Here is a 16,337-nt window from a genome sequence, read left to right as displayed (position 1 = left end):
ACTAATGTTTGTTTGATGCCATTGCTTCTCAAAAACTGTTTAAATTCCCCAGCAGTAAACTGTGGTCCATTGTCTGATACCACTTCCTCTGGCAGACCATGAGATGCAAAAATGTTTCGGAGCACCTGAATGGTTTTCTGCGATGTAGTTATTTTCATTGGAACTACTTCAAGCCATTTTGAGTGACTATCAACAACGACCAATAGGTTATGTTTGTCTTTTTCACAAAAGTCTGTGTATTCTTTGCCACACACGAGTTGGCCACTTCCAGTGGTGTAATGGTGCAACAGCAGGCAGCATCCTCACCGACTGGCAGGCTTCACAGTTTTGTACTGCTTTTTCAATGTCCCTGTCCAAATTTGGCCAACACATATATGACCTGGCCAACGCCTTCATACGGCAGATACCTGGATGTCCAGCATGTAGGTCGCTAAGTAGCCCTGCCCTGTGTGCTATTGGTACAATAACCCTCATGCCCCAAAGAATACAACCCTGCTCTACAGACAGCTCACTCCTCCTCAGGAAATACGGTCTGAGGACCTCATCAGCAACATGCTCAGGCCAGCCATTTAAAGTGAGATCCTTCACTCTACTCAGTGTTGGATCATTCTTTGTACTTTGTACAATGTCACTAGCACAGACCGGAAGGTCATCTACAACAGAGAAATAGAAGATTGAACTTTCTTCTGCTGTCATGTCCTTCTCTTTACTCGGTAGTCTGGAAAGCGCATCTGCATTGGCATGATCTGCTGACTTTCGATACTCAATGTCATAATTATATGACATCAGTATTAGTGCCCATCTCTGCATTCGCAGTGCAGCCAGAGTGGGAATAGCTGACTTTGGTCCCAGTATTGCCAACAGCGGCTTGTGGTCAGTTATCAGAACAAACTTCCTGCCATACAAGTATTTATGGAATTTTTTTACTCCAAAGATGATAGAGAGCGCCCCTTTCTCTATTTGTGCATAATTGCACTCTGCAACTTTTAGGGTGCGAGAGGCAAAAGCTATAGGCTTCTCCTCGCCATTTGCCATGATGTGGGATATCACTGTGCCCACACCATAAGGCGACGCATCACATGCCAGTCTCAGGGGTTTAGTTGCATCATAGTGAACTACGGCCTTACTTTCCATTAAAAGTCTTTTTGACTTAACAAATGCCTCCTCGCATTGTGTTGTCCACTTCCAAGGACTCTCTCTTTTTAGCAGTGCATACATTGGTTGTAACAGCTTTGATAGATTCTTCATGAACCTTCCATAGTAGTTCAACAGTCCAATGTATGAGCGCAACTCAGTCTCATTTGTAGGACTGGGAGCATCGATTATGGCTTCCAACTTCTGATTCGTGGGATGAAGACCTTCACTGTCCACAATGTGGCCCAAGTATTCCACACTGCTCTGCATGAATTTACACTTGGATCGCTTCACCCTCACACCATGTCTTTCTAGACGACCCAGCACTTCACTTAGCTTCTTTAGATGATCTTTCCTGCAGCCAGCGGTGATTAAGACGTCGTCCAAGAAACAGGTGACATTGTCAAGTCCTTGTAGAATTTGGTCCATCATGCCTTGGAATATAGATGGTGCACTTGAAACTCCATATGACAGGCGATGATAAGTGTACAGACCTCGGTGTGTGTTCACTGTTAAATATTTTTCTGACTCTTTGTCCAGCTCCAACTGCTGACATGCATGTGACAAGTCCAGTTTTGTGAATAACTTTCCACCGGCTAGTGTGGCAAACAGATCCTCTGTGTTGGGTAGTAGGTATGTTTCCTCTTCTACACTCTGGTTGATTGTAACCTTGTAGTCACCACAGATTCGTATGGACTTGTCAGCTTTTGGAACAATAACAATGGGTGACGCCCACTCACTGTGATCTGTTTTGGATATAATTCTCATTCCTTCCAGCCTGTCCAGTTCCTTTTCAACTGGTTCTCTAAGGGCATAGGGCACCGGTCTTGCCTTCTTACAGATGGGCTGAGTGTTAGGTCTTACTCGAATGATGGCTTTAAATTCCTTTATGGTACTGGGCCCTTCTTCAAACACCGCCTTGTGTTTCTCTGACACCTCCTCCAGATCCTCAAGACCCGAAGAATTTTGAGATGAATTCAATGAAAAGATTTCTCTTCAGTGCAGCTTAAAAGAGTCTAGCCAGTCACATCCGAGTAAAGCGGGCCTGTTTCCCTTGACAACCACTAGACGGAGCTTTGCTGTTTGCTGCTTGTATTTTACATCCACTTGCACTTCGCCCACTGTGGGAATTTTCTCATTTGTGAAAGTGAATAGTTTCACATTGCATTTCTGAAGGGGCAGATGAGACAGCCATTTTTTATACATCATCTCTGACACAAGCGTTGCCTGCGCTCCTGTGTCGAGCAGCATTTCCACTTCTTTTCCTTCGATATGAACATGCATGTGAATGCCATGTCGTTTACTTGCAGCGGTGTACACAGTGCACACCCCCAATTCGTCTGTGTCATCTTGATCACATTTAGCCTCTTCATGCACATAATGTGTCTTTTTATTGCGACAAGCACGAGCTATATGTCCAACCTTTGAGCAAAAATGACATTTTTCATGTTTAAATCTACATGTCTGCGCAGGATGCTTACCCCCGCAACGGTGGCACAGCTTGTTCCCTTGTTGTTGTCTCTGATCATTTTTCTGTAATGACTCGGAGTTAATAGCGCCTTTTGTGAAGGTGGATCCTTTTTTCCATTTACTTTTACTTCTCTCCTGATGCACCTTATTCACATTTCCGGTCATTTTAAACAATTCCTGTGAGTTTCCATAGCCGCTGCAGTCTCACACGCCTCCTAAAACGTCAGACCTTGTCTCGACAACAGCCTCTTTTGTTCCTCCTCACTTTTCAGTCCGCTTACAAACCGGTCTCGGAGCGCATCATTTAGGTGTGCGCCAAAATCACAATGCGTTGACAGTTGTTTTAATGCCACAATATAGTCCGCAATTGACTCACCCTCGTTTTGGTTCCTTTTTTGGAAACGGAATCTTTCCACAATTACGATAGGCTTGGGCTTATAGTGCTCACTTAGTGTTTCGCACAACTGCTGGTATGTTTTGCTGCTTGGCTTATCCGGGCTTGTCACGTTTTTCAAAAGTAAAGCATCCGCACCGATCACTGACAGGAACACGCTGACTTTTTTAGCATCCGCAACGTCATTTGCAATCATCCACATGTCCAGTCGCTCCAAGTAAGATTCAAAATCTTCTTGCCTCTCTCGGTATTCACCGATTGCTCCAATCTGGATACCAGCCATGCTGACGGACGACTAGCCGCGTTAGCTTCGGCACTAACTTCTTCTCCAGGAGCTACGCGTCTGACAAATCCACTTGTCTTTTCTCAGGGATGGTCTTTCATGAGAGCCATCCCATCCTCGTCGCCACAGTAATATCTTCGGGTTCCGTTTTACTGGCTCTTATCCGAAAGAGACGGAGACTCATGTGGACGTTACTTGCACGTTTCTTTATTATATAGCGTAACTCTAGTGCCACAGCGTACGTACCTTACGTACTCCACCACACAATTATACAGCACCTTAATAACAACATATTCAACAATACCCACAGAGCAATCTTTACTAAATACCGGAACTAAGTAAATATATCAATATATTACACAGGGGACCTCCTGTGAAAGGAGGACACATCTTGAACCCGTGTGGGTCCAACATTCAGGAACAGCACATTACTAGCACAGTGTGGACAGCGGCAACAGGGGCTCATGGTGGACACTAAATACGTTGGACTTCATCACCAGAGTTGCTTGGAATGTTTGTAATGTACCTGTAAACAATGCATTTTTTTCTCCTTCTTCTTCTTCTTCTGCCGCTTATCCGGAGTCGGGTCGCAGAGGCAGCATTCGGAGCACGGAAGTCCGAACTTCCCGATCCGCACAAACCTCCTCCAGCTCTTCCTGGGGGATCCCGAGGCGTTCCCAGGCCAGGCCGGAGACATAATCTCTCCAGCGGGGCATCCAGGGGGCATCCGGATCAGATGCCCGAGCCACCTCAGATGGTTCCTCTCGATGTGGAGGAGCAGCGGCTCCACCCCGAGTTCCTCCCGGATAACCAAACTCCTCACCCTATCTCTAAGGGTACGCCCAGGCACCTAGCGGAGGAAACTCATCTCAGCCGCTTGTATCCGCGATCACATCCTTTCGGTCATTACCCAAAGCTCGTGACCATAGGTGAGGGTGGGAACGTAGATCGATCGGTAAATCGAGAGCTTTGTCTTGTGACTCAGCTCCCTCTTCACCACGACAGTCCGATACAGTGACCCCATCACTGCTGCCGCTGCACCAACCTATCACTCTCACGCTTCCCTTTTCCCTCACTTGAGAACAAGACCCCGAGATACTTAAACTCCACCAAGGTTTTTTCTCCTTTGTGCACAAAATAAATGTTTTGGCTATGATACCTGTGGTATTGTTGTTTGTGATAAGATATATTGTGAATTAAAATAAAGAATGAAGAATATAAGCATGTACACAGTGCTCAGAAAAAAAGCCACATTGTTTTACTTTGTTGCTGAAAAGAGCCACATCCTACAAATATGTAAGGTTGTAACGGTCAACCTGAACAGCTGGTCACGTGACTGAGCGTCAGTATAGCGGTTAAAGCACATCCCTGTGTGTCACAAGGTTGATGGTTCACGTCCAGCGTATGTCTCTTGTGCATGTATTTTTAAAATTCATACATTTTACCGTAATCCTCCTTGAAATATCAAGCGATGTAGATAGAAATGTGTGCACAATTTATTTTAGGCTCATGCCACCAATAACATGACGCCCCGGTCTGTCCGTGTGAGCAACGCTGCAGACTGGAGCGTCTCATTTTCACTTCACTACCTGAATTACACAACAATGAATAACAGGTGAAACACATGCCATACGTTTAGTTTAGGGAATGACAAAGTTTGGTGAAGAGCCACATGAAACTGGGAAAAGAGCCGCATGTGGCTCGGGAGCCACGGGTTGGCTAGGCCTGCATTAGGAGGAACCCAGAGACAACCACGCCAGCATATGGTCTCACAAGGGATCTGAGGATCTTATCTCGGTACCTAATAGCAGTCAGGCTACGTCTGGTGAGCACATGGAGGGCTGTGCGGCCCTCCAAAGAAATGCCACTCCAGACCATTACTGATCCTCTGCCACACCGGTCATGCTGGAGGATGTTGCTGGCAGCAGAATGTTCCTCATGGTGACTCCAGACTCCGTCACGTCTGTCACATGTGCTCAGTGTCAACCTGCTTTCGTCTGTGAAAAGCACAGGGGGGCAGTAGCGAATTTTCTAATCTTGGTGTTTTCTGGCAAATGCCAAACATCCTGCACGGTGTTGGCTGGAAGCACAACCCCCACCCTCATACTGCTGGCATTTTGCAGGGCTCTGGCAGTGCTTCTCCTTTGTGCAAGGAGGAGGTAGCGGTCCTGCTGCTGGCTTGTTGCCCTCCCACGTCCTCCCCCACATGTCCTGATGTACTGAACGGTCTCCTGGGAGCGCCTCCAAGCTCTGGACACTACGCTGACTGACACAGAAAAACTTCTTGCCACAGCTCGCATCGATGTCCCATGAGCAGCACTACCTGAGCCACTTATGTGGGTTGTAGACTCCGTCTCATGCTACCACTAGAATGAAAGCGCCGCCAGCATTCAAAAGAGGCCAAAATATCAGCCAGGAAGCATCAGAACTGAGAAGTGGTCTGTGGTCACCACCTGCAGAAGCACTCCTTTATTGGGTGTCTTGCCAATTGCCTATAATTTCCACCTGTTGGCTATTCCATTTGCACAACAGCATGTGAAATTGATTGTCCTAAGTGGATAGTTTGATTTCACAGAGGTGTGGTTGAGTTGGAGTTACGTTGTGTTGTTTTCCCTTTGAGCAGTCCATATGTTCTTCTGATGAAGTAACTGCGTGGGCATCTGGTATGGAGTTAGCTCTCAGCCACGGACTTGTACAAATGTGTCTTGTACACTCAAAACTGAGCTCACATCACCCTTTCTGCTCTAAAAATAATCCCAGTGCTCGCTCAACGTCGCATATGCATGCGCTCAACCTCTGATGCTCGCCCAGAATGATACAGCCAAGCTCAACTTCTGTTTCGCTCAACCACATGTAGTTATAAAGTAGCCACCAAGTCAGCCAATCACTGTGCTATCGCTTGAAGTTCTCGCCTCTCATTGGCTGAACTTCTCCACCAATTACAAGATGTGACAATTGGGAGGAAGTCGGGTCTTGAGGAACTGAAATGGTACATTAATTAAAAATGGCGAATCGAGAAGAAGCATGGCCCGCTATACTATGATAATCCTTGATTCTCGAGAATCAGATTGAGGTCTGGAGGTCTCAGACTGACAAAAAACTGGTCCCTCTCTTCGGCTGCTTAGTCGTCGACATCAAACTTTGCTCGTGCATACTTGGACATGGTGGACTCGGTGGTGGTGCATACTGTTCTTTCTGGAGGTACTTCAACCAATCGCAATGAGCCCTATAACTGGCTGTGCAGAAGGCCCGTCCTCTGTTGGCTGAGTTCCACAAGGGGCTGAGAAGCGGAAGACAAGGAGGTTATGGGTAGTGGGCAGTACCTACCTGGGCGGTGAGCCAATCCAATCAATCGAAGTCTCAGGCAACGCACATATTCATAGAACTGAGGTCACATTTGGTATCCAGATTTTTCTTTAACTCTTGTCAGTGAGTGTCACTGCGTGGTAAAAATTAATCCAACAGTTAGATACAAAGGTGTTCAGGTCAGGACTGTGCAGGCCAGTCAAGTTCATCCATACCAGTCTCTGTCATCCATGTCATTATGGACCTTGCTTTGTGCACTGGTGCACAGTCATGTTGGAAGAGGGTTCACTCCAAATTGTTTCCACAAGGTTAGGAGCATGGAAATGTCCAAAATGTTTTGATATCCGGAAGCATGAAAAGTACCTTTCAGTGGAACAAAGGGGCCAAGCCCAACTCCTGAAAAACTACCCCACACCATAATTCCTCCTCCACCAAAGTTCAAACTTCGCACATTGCATTCCGAAATGTACCGTTATCCTCCAAACCCAGACCCGTCCGTCAGATTGCCAGATGGAAAAGTGTGATTCATGTAATGATTCCTTCCTCGAACATACAAGAGTGGAGTCCTATGAATGGTTAACGTCAAAACAGCTCTAAAAGGTTGTTGACATGAATTGAGATGTGTTTCACTTTGTTGTATTTCACTCTGCTTCATCACTACCCATGATGCATTTTTTTTTGTTTTATGTTCGATCTTTGAAAAAAAAAAGGGGAAGAAGTCTTCACTGAAAAAAAGAAATAAAAAAGAAACCGCTAAATCATTGAATCTTAATCATGTTGAAAACTGTTTTGATTGTTGATGTTCATTATTGTACACTTGTTGATGTGCTCGGGTTTGATGTTATTTGTGTTCGGGTTTTACATTCGGTTCATATTTGCCAAGCTAAACTAAAATCTCGGGAAACCATTTTACGCTTCTGGAAGCAAACTTACTAACGTTTTCCTGCGATAGGTACTAACAATACGCGCGATCGGGATTTGATTAACATTACGTATTTCATTAACCACTCAAGTTTTAACTATAATCATTCCTTTAACTTGTCACGTATCCTGATATTCAATATACTCTCACTGCTTTACAATATTATTACATCACTCACAAAAAAATTAATAAAAAAGGGATCGCTTATCAAGTTTTAGTGTGTGGGCCAAAAAAGACCCACAAAGGAGGGAATATGTTGTAGAATAAATTAATAAACTAATATATCTCATTAGAAACCTGTGTAACAATTAAGTTTAAGTTTGATCTATTTCCCAACACCAATGGAATGATGAACTGTGGTTCACCCATGCTGTAATGACAACAGTTACGTTTGAATAAACCGAATGTTCAGCCAAGTTTCCAAATACCTCAGATATGGTCTCTTTAGGAAGAAAACAGGAACATCTATCATCTGTAAAGTCAGGTCATGGTGGCCCAGCCAAGTGTCCTGGATTCTGGGAAATCATATAACAACTCCAATGATCGGACATTCTAATATGGTCGCGTGCTCGTGTGTAATATTGTGAGTAAGATCTGAGGAACGCCCACAGATCTAGTGTGTATTGGATGATGAAAGGGATTTGGGGAACGCCCCCGTCCAAATGTGTACTTAATGAAAGCAGTACTGTGATTTCTTTGATGCTGACCATTGACAACGAGATGCTGATGCTGATTTGAAATAAACTAAGTCGCATCCCAGACATCTGTGGTTTTCCGTACTCCGCTCTCTTCTGCTCAATGCCCTGAGATCCATAGAACCCGCTGGCTGGACAACATTATAGCCCCGTTTTCCTTCTTTTTTACTCTTTAACGGCAGTTTTGGAAAGTTGTTGGTGTGATTATTATCGTGAATGCACCACTAGGAACCATCCCCCTAGGTTTTTTGAATCGCTACTCCTGCCATTCGAAAGCCAAAACGGCCGGACCGGGTATGGCATGTGCATGGTGGTGTCGCACGATGCATTCACAGGCTGTTTATTCATAAACAGCAGTGTCTAGTTGTTATTGTTATATTGTCGATGAAGAATTTGAGACACAATGATAATACTGCTCATACAATCTTTGCATCTTAACACACAAAGAAGACAACATAAAACTTGGTTTCAGCCAACTTTTATTCTTGTATGCCATTATTCAAACAGTCACACTTCTTCAAAATCAAAACAGATCACTGAGAACAGCCACAAAAGAGGCTTTTAAACAGAGTTCCAATGTGTAATTACTACGCATTAAGCAGAACATCACAGGTAAAGTATGTAGAAGAAATGAGTGTAACAATACAATTAATTGAAATTGAAAAAAAAGAAAACCCTATTTTAAGAACCTGATTTTCGTTCTATCAGTTCCATGAGAAGTGAAAGCTTCTGCACCATCATTTGTTCCAGATGTTCAATCTGCAAAGTAAATGGAAGTTTACTTTATTTAATAATAAAGCAATGAAACCAGTTTGTTAAGTTCATAAGGTTATTAACAATCCCCATGACAAAGCAGAGAAAAAAATTCTGGTAAAGCAGCAGGTCCTGACGGTCTGCCATTGGATATTTACAAGAAGTTTCAAACTGAACTGTTACCCCCTCTGTTTGACATGATATTGGAGTCATTTCAAAATGCCATGCTCCCAACATCAGTAAAAGAAGCCATGATTATACTACTTCGAAAGCCTGGAAAGCCTAGTAATAAATGTGAAAATTTTAGACCAATCAGCCTTCTGAATGCAGATGTTAAAATATTGTGTAAAGCTCTTGCTAAGCGATGAGAAGTGGTTTTACTGGACATTATTAATAATGATCAAAATGGATTCATTAAGGGTTGTCAGGGATTCACAATGTTAGGAGGGTACTGAATATACACTGTAGTCAGAGAGAGAGAGACCAGACACAGCATTTTTATCACTTGATGCAGAAAATGCATTTGACAGGGTTGAATGGTCTTTTATATATATATATATATATATATATATATATATATATATATATATATATATATATATATATATATATATACTTTGGTTTTGGAGAGGTTTTAATAAAATGGGTGAAATTGTTGTGCACAGATCCGAAGGCAGAAATTCTTACAAACAATACAATATTAAAAACAATAGTGATTGAGAGAGGGTGCCGTCAAGGCAATTCTAAATCATCGCTGATGTTGCTGAACCTTAAAGAAACTGTACACAACAAATAGGTGAATTTCAATTGGTTGATCAGTTTACATACTTGCGAATAAAAATTCAGTCAAATGTGTTCGATGTTGTCCAATCAAACTACAAATTAGTATTAGATGAAATCACAAATTCAACCAGCAGGTGGACCTCTCTGCCAACATCTTTCGCTAGAAGGATAAATATTCTAAAAATGAATATGCTTCCTAAACTCATACTTGTTCCAGAACATACCTCGTTCATCACCTTCAAATCTATTTTCTATGTTCAGGAAAAGTTTCTTTGGAATAACCCTTCACTCCTATATTTGCCAAACGACAGAAATGGCCTTCAGTGTCCAAACCCTCTTAGGTATAACTGGACAGTTAAGAACCATCTTGTTCTTTTTTTCAAAAGAAAATCCTCCTGTTTGGGTAGAAATGGAATCCATATCCTTAAACTTTTTATTGATTTATTGAACCTTTATATTGATATTCTTCAAGTCTTTTGATGACTTGAGAAAAACTAGCTCAATATCTAGCTTAAGCCATATTTGGGAAATGAAGAACTTATCCCAATTAAGTCAGACACTGGTTTTCAGTTTTGGGCTGACCTTTAAATTTCTAGAAATTCGGAACTTTATTCAACTTAACCCAGAAATAATCTTTTGCCCATCCTCCAAGTACATTAATAGAGGCAGCTATGCCCAACGATTGTCTGGGGAAAAAACTCATCTCTAGATTTTATGATCTAATGGTAGAATCCAGTGAAGCTAAACTTCTATGTTGGAGGAATGATTTGCAAGAGAACGTGTCAAATGGATGAATGGCATTCAGCCTGTAAAACAGCCCAAACTCGCACAATTAATAGTCGCCTCAGGATATTGCAATACAATTGGCTCATGCGTACATACAGTGGTGGTCAAAAGTTTACATACACTTGTAAAGAACATAATGTCATGGCTGTCTTGAGTTTCCAATAATTTCTACAAATCTGATTTTTCTCTGATAGAATGATTGGAACAAACAATCATGAAGTTTGATTCTTTTATGACTATTATGGGTAAACTGAAAGTGTGACCAAAATCAGCTGGGTCAAAAAATGTACATACAGCAATGCTAATATTTGGTTACATGTCTCTTGGTCATTTTTACTTCAATTGGGTGCTTTTGGTAGCCGTCCACAAGCTTCTGGCAAGTTTCAAGTTGAATCTTTGACCACTCCTCTTGACAGAATTGGTGCAGTTCAGTTAAATTTGTTGGCATTCTGACATGGACTTGTTTCTTCAGCATTGTCCACATATTCTCAATGGGGTTTAAGTCAGGACTTTGGGAAGGCCATTCTAAAACCTTAATTCTAGACTGATTTAGCCATTCCATTACTACTTTTGATGTGTGTTTGGGGACATTGTCCTGTTGGAACACCCAACTGCGCCCAAGTCCCAACCGTTGGGCTGATGACTTTAGGTTTTCTTGAAGAATTTGAAGGTAATCCTCCTTCTTCATTGTCCCATTGACTCTCTGTAAAGCACCAGTTCCATTGGCAGCAAAACAGGCCCACAGCATAATACTACCACCGTGCATGATGGTAGGCATGGTGTTCTTGGGGTTAAAGGCCTCACCTTTTCTCCTCCAAACATATTGCTGGGCATTGTGGCCAAACAGCTCAATTTTTGTTTCATCTGACCACAGAACTTTCCTCCACAAGGTCTCATCTTTGTCCATGTGATCAGCAGCAAACTTTAGTCGAGCCTTAAGGTGCCGCTTTTGGAGCAAGGGCTTCCTTCTTGCACGGCAGCCTCTCAGTCCATGGAGATGCAAAACACGCTTGACTGTGGACACTGACACCTGTGTTCCAGCAGCTTCTAATTCTTGGCAGATCAGCTTTTTGGTGCTCCTGGGTTGACTCTTCACCCTCCTGACAAGTTTTCTCTCAGCAGCAGGTGACAGCTTGCGTTTTCTTCCTGATCGTGGCAGTGACAAAACAGTGCCATGCACTTTATACTTACAAACAATTGTTTGCACTGTTGCTCTTGGAGGCTGAAGCTGCTTTGAAATGGCTCCAAGTGACTTTCCTGACTTGTTCAAGTCAATGATTCTCTTTTTCAGATCTGTGCTGAGCTCCTTTGACTTTCCCATTGTAGCGTTTGTGGGTGTTTTAATCCAACGAGCCCTTTTGAAATGCCCTCAGAGAAGTCACCAGCTGTAACCACTCATGATCACTCACAAGAAGTTAAGAGGCCATGCTATGAAGCTCATGTCATTGACACAACTTTCTAAGTCTCCAAAATTGCTCATTCATGTTGCTGTATGTATATTGTTGACCCAGCAGATTTGGTCACACCTTTTTACCCATAATAAAATCATAAAAGAATCAAACTTCATGAATGTTTTTTGTGACAAAGAAGGATCTGTTCCAATTACTATAGAAGAGATAACAGAGAGATCAGTTGTAGAAATAACTGGAAACTCAAGACAGCCATGACATTATGTGTATGTACATTTTTGACCACCACTGTATGTCACTCCAGAAAAACTCAATCGATTCAATTGGAATATTCCTGATTTATATTTTAAATGTGGTCAACATAAGGGAACTTTTTTTCATTGTGTCTGGCAATACACCAACATTAATAAATTCTGGTTTTATGTCAAATGTAAGATTGAAGAGATCCTATGTACACAAATCATTTGATGCTAAAATGTTTTTGTTGGGTATTTATCCTGCGGGAAATAACTATACCAAACACCAACGGGTATGTATAGATTTTCAGAAGCAAAGCGCATGATAGCACTGAAGTGGAAACGTGTAAATCCTCCAAGTATTCAAAACTGAGCTCCTGTGTTGCCATGGAAATGCTTTTTTTTTATGAAAGGAGAGTGTTTCCAAAAGGATCTTGGATTCATTTCTTCAATATCTCAAACTTAGAAATGTGGATTAATATGGACTGATGTTAAGTGATGCTCTTGCCCTTTGCAACTTGATGCTTGTTATATGTAGCTATATATACAAGACGGACATTGGACTTTAAGTGAACTAACAATTGTTATTTACTATTTTTGTTTTTAATTTCATTTTCATTCTGTATTTTCTTTTATTTTTCTACTTTTTATCCACTGTTTTTTTTTGTAAATAGTTTATATAAATACAGTAATAGTTTTTCCCCCCACACAGCCAAGATCTTGATTGTGTTTGTGCATTTATATGATTATTATTGTGGCTTATATAAATGAATAAAAATAATGAAAAAAACAAAACAAAACAAAAAACTTTAAGGCATTTCACTGCAGTTCAGTGCACTGACCTTTGCCTTTAGGCTTTCACAGCAACATCCATCTGAAAGTAGAAAAAAAAACTATCTTACAAGTATATCAATTCTGGAGCACAGCTCATATCTCAGTAAATTAGTGAAATAGTTTGTTTGTAAATTGGGGATTAAAATCACATTCAGTGCCTCCACAACAATTGATGGAGATGAAGATTTATATTGTTCACTAACCATGGGCCCCAGGTTGTATGGCAGTGATTTTCTTCCGAGTCTGGGTTGGATATTGGTGTGCATTCTGTACCTGACACTGATCTTCATCAGACATGGATTTTTTGTCTCTTTGCTCCACTGTTGGGGAATGCATTTCTCTTGTGTGGTTTAAAAGGGAATCCAGTAGGAAGTCAATGACATCTCCACTCCCTATCTCAGCAGGCAGGCTGAGTGAGAGGACGTTGCTGGTGCCATCGAAAGATCGTACTGTTGCAAGGACATTACTCAGCATGACGCTTTCAAACAGCTCAGTCACATACTCTGTCCACTCTGCGCCATAGAGATTGTCAACTGTGAACATATAAGAAGAGAGCATGTTTTATAACACTATATTTTCAGATCTATGCTTAAACGGGATTATGGATACAACACGTTACCTGCCAAAGAGCAACGCACTATTTGGAAAGGCAGGTGAAGTAGATGCTGAGGGATTGGCAGAATCATGGACAGTGGAATCGTTTCCATGTTGCCATAGTCTGCATAGATGACTTTTACTTCATTCACTCCAACATCCAAAACCACGGCACGATACCATTGGTTATCAGCTGCAAAAAATAAATGAATAAGAAATTCCAGTTTGACAGGATTGTCTTCAGATCAGGGTGTAATGTCTTGTTGACAGTTTTTCCATGTTGGTATGAGTCTAAATGACCACTGTTCCACACGTTCTCTCTTGACTGAAAAGCTGCTTCTGTCTCATTATACTGGCTGATGTGCACTTTGACAGCACTTTTATTTGCTGGGCCATGGACCAATTTCAGTCAGTAAATTCAGTCCACTCCAAGGCCTTGTGTTGTAAGCATGAAAATCCTTTTCTTGACTCAGACATTAGGCGCTAGAGAGGAGTACTGACTTGTGATGTCACTGACCGAACAGTGCATCGGGGTCCCCTATTCCCCTTACTTTTGAAAAACGTGTTCTGGAACTCCAGATGTTAAATCATAACATTCCTCTGTAATTGTGCATGATGCTGACAAAACAGCAGATGGTAGATGTCTCTGTGGAATCAGATACTCAAGGTGAGAGACAGATATGGGGTGAGAATCAACATTCACACACATGTCTATGACAATCTGGGACAGAACCCGGTCCAGGACAACAGCTAGTGTGCGTGCATTGCTTCTCCAGGCTCTGTGGGTGTTCGCTGTTGCTTCAATAAGCGGGATGTCACAACGGACATACAGACACACACAGAAATTCACCAGTTGTTGGCAGTATTATCCAGCATTATTTCAGCTTGTGACAAGGGTTTTCATTAGTGATGCCTCTATTGATTGACCACTGATCACGACAGGTCAATATCCATCAGAAAGTATGTGATTGGTGTATGCCCATCACTTCCTTCATTGACGATCATAAAAACTGATCAACTGTTGCAGCCTGCCACAGCCTGACGCAGCCGACGTAGGGTCTTGATGACGGCAGAGTGCCCAGCTCCTGCGCCCCCCATGGCAGGCCTTGACATGACTCCCCATGACCAAACAGGCTGTTACAGGCCTCACATCGTGCCGACCAAAGAGCTTCTGGAGAACGGCCACACGGGCGCAGGAGGAGATCCTCTGTCAAACACAGAGCAAGTTGTAGAGCTCTGTGTTCAACATTCAGTCGTTTTTTTAGAGATACGATGCGGCTTCAGGATGACCGAACCCCTTCGATATCATGGTATACTGATGAAAGAGTGTTCCGTGTTTGATCAGTGACAGTAACAGTTGTTGTCATTTGTTGTCAAAATGTTTTGTATAATGTCACACGTAAGATTTGTGGCACTACATGTTAAACTGTCATTCAAATTGGACTATTTCATTAAGATGAGCAGATATATTAAATGAGGTAAACACATGTGCTTTGATGTTTTACATTTTCCACACCGACGTATAAACAGTAAACTGATTAAGATCCTTTTTTGATCCTGATTTGACCCTTTCGAAACTGGCAATGGTTCCGTTTTAGTGAGTGGTATTATAAATGGAATGGCTACAATCTAAAACAATACCAAAATCTATAGATACTAATTGACATGTCCCTCTTCCCTCAGTGTTTTTCTCCCATTGACAGTCAATAAGAGAATTGCAAAGAAACCGAATCGGTAAGCAGTATCGATAATGGAATCAGAATCATTAAAATCTTATCAATTTCCATCCCGACTTAGTAGCACAATGGTGTCATCTTTCCAAACTTAATGCATTTTTTCATATGGTGTCTTTTGTTGAGATTTTATTATTGTTTTTGAGCCATTTCAATCTACTATAGAGTTCACTGAAAAAGAGCCATCCATTCTTCAGCTCTGCTGCTCAGCTGAGTTTCCTCGGCAGCCTGCAACTTGGTCATCTACCTAAACATTAATGCTGCATCTCAGAAACGTGGCTGCCAGCTCAGAGGCTCTTTTGGGACTTGAGAACATGTCCATAGCATACCTGGCCCTGCTGGATGAACATTAGAAGTCCTTGGTGATGCCACATTATCAGGGCCAGGCAGGGAGAAAACTAAAAGGAAACGTGTATCGGGAGACAGGAGGTCTTATAGAGAGAGTGGGACGAATCAAAACAATTCTCAGGTGCAAAATTGGCTAACTATTTTCAATTCATTATTTTCAAGATGTTACTTAGTATGTGTTTTGATGAACCCTAATACAAGTCCAAGCAGATGACATGCAATTTTCATCGTTAAAGGAATTTAAAAAAAGCTTACCGGAAAACTGAGCACAACAGGCAGCGCCTGAAACAAGTGCGCTGTAATCAGGGGCAGGTCCACGCTTCCGGTAGTCACAGCAATATTGAGCCAGTTCCACCATCACCTCTTCTAGTGCTGTCTGGACAACTACAAACAAAAAAAAGAAAAAGTGCAATACCAATGCTGCAGGAAGTATAACACCACAATCGACATAGAAATCTTGTTTTTTGGAAGAATGTGATAAGATAAAGTATTGCTGCATTAATATGATTGATGATTAACATGATTCAATGCTTTTAAATACTGCATACTGAAGCATGTTTGCTGTAATAGGAAGATAGAGAGCTGCCATGAAGATGAAGAAGAAAGAAAAAAATGAAGAAAGAAACTGCACGTTTTCTCATCTACCATATCAGCACT

General features: G+C 42.0%; 1 protein-coding gene across 6 annotated transcripts in view; it reads right to left on the bottom strand.

Annotated features, from left to right (window-relative positions):
* Positions 1-8,666: 8,666 nt before the first annotated feature.
* Positions 8,667-16,337, bottom strand: part of tdrd1 (tudor domain containing 1) — a 47,668-nt gene continuing 39,997 nt past the window's right edge. For 5 of the 6 annotated variants that reach the window (XM_053865708.1, XM_053865710.1, XM_053865705.1 and 2 more), the window contains 5 exons: positions 15,936-16,064; positions 13,625-13,792; positions 13,209-13,538; positions 13,014-13,045; positions 8,667-8,963 (listed from right to left, as the gene is read on the bottom strand). In XM_053865708.1, the coding sequence (XP_053721683.1) occupies positions 8,886-8,963; positions 13,014-13,045; positions 13,209-13,538; positions 13,625-13,792; positions 15,936-16,064 (737 nt within the window). In that variant the 3' untranslated portion in view covers positions 8,667-8,885. The remainder of the gene's footprint in view (positions 8,964-13,013; positions 13,046-13,208; positions 13,539-13,624; positions 13,793-15,935; positions 16,065-16,337) is intronic. The other variant, XM_053865707.1, reaches the window with a different exon arrangement.

This window comes from Synchiropus splendidus, chromosome 5 (genome assembly GCF_027744825.2).
Source record: "Synchiropus splendidus isolate RoL2022-P1 chromosome 5, RoL_Sspl_1.0, whole genome shotgun sequence".
Lineage (NCBI taxonomy): Eukaryota > Metazoa > Chordata > Actinopteri > Syngnathiformes > Callionymidae > Synchiropus > Synchiropus splendidus.
The sequence above is the reverse complement of the archived record's forward strand: the minus strand, read 5'-3'. Positions and strand labels throughout refer to the sequence as shown.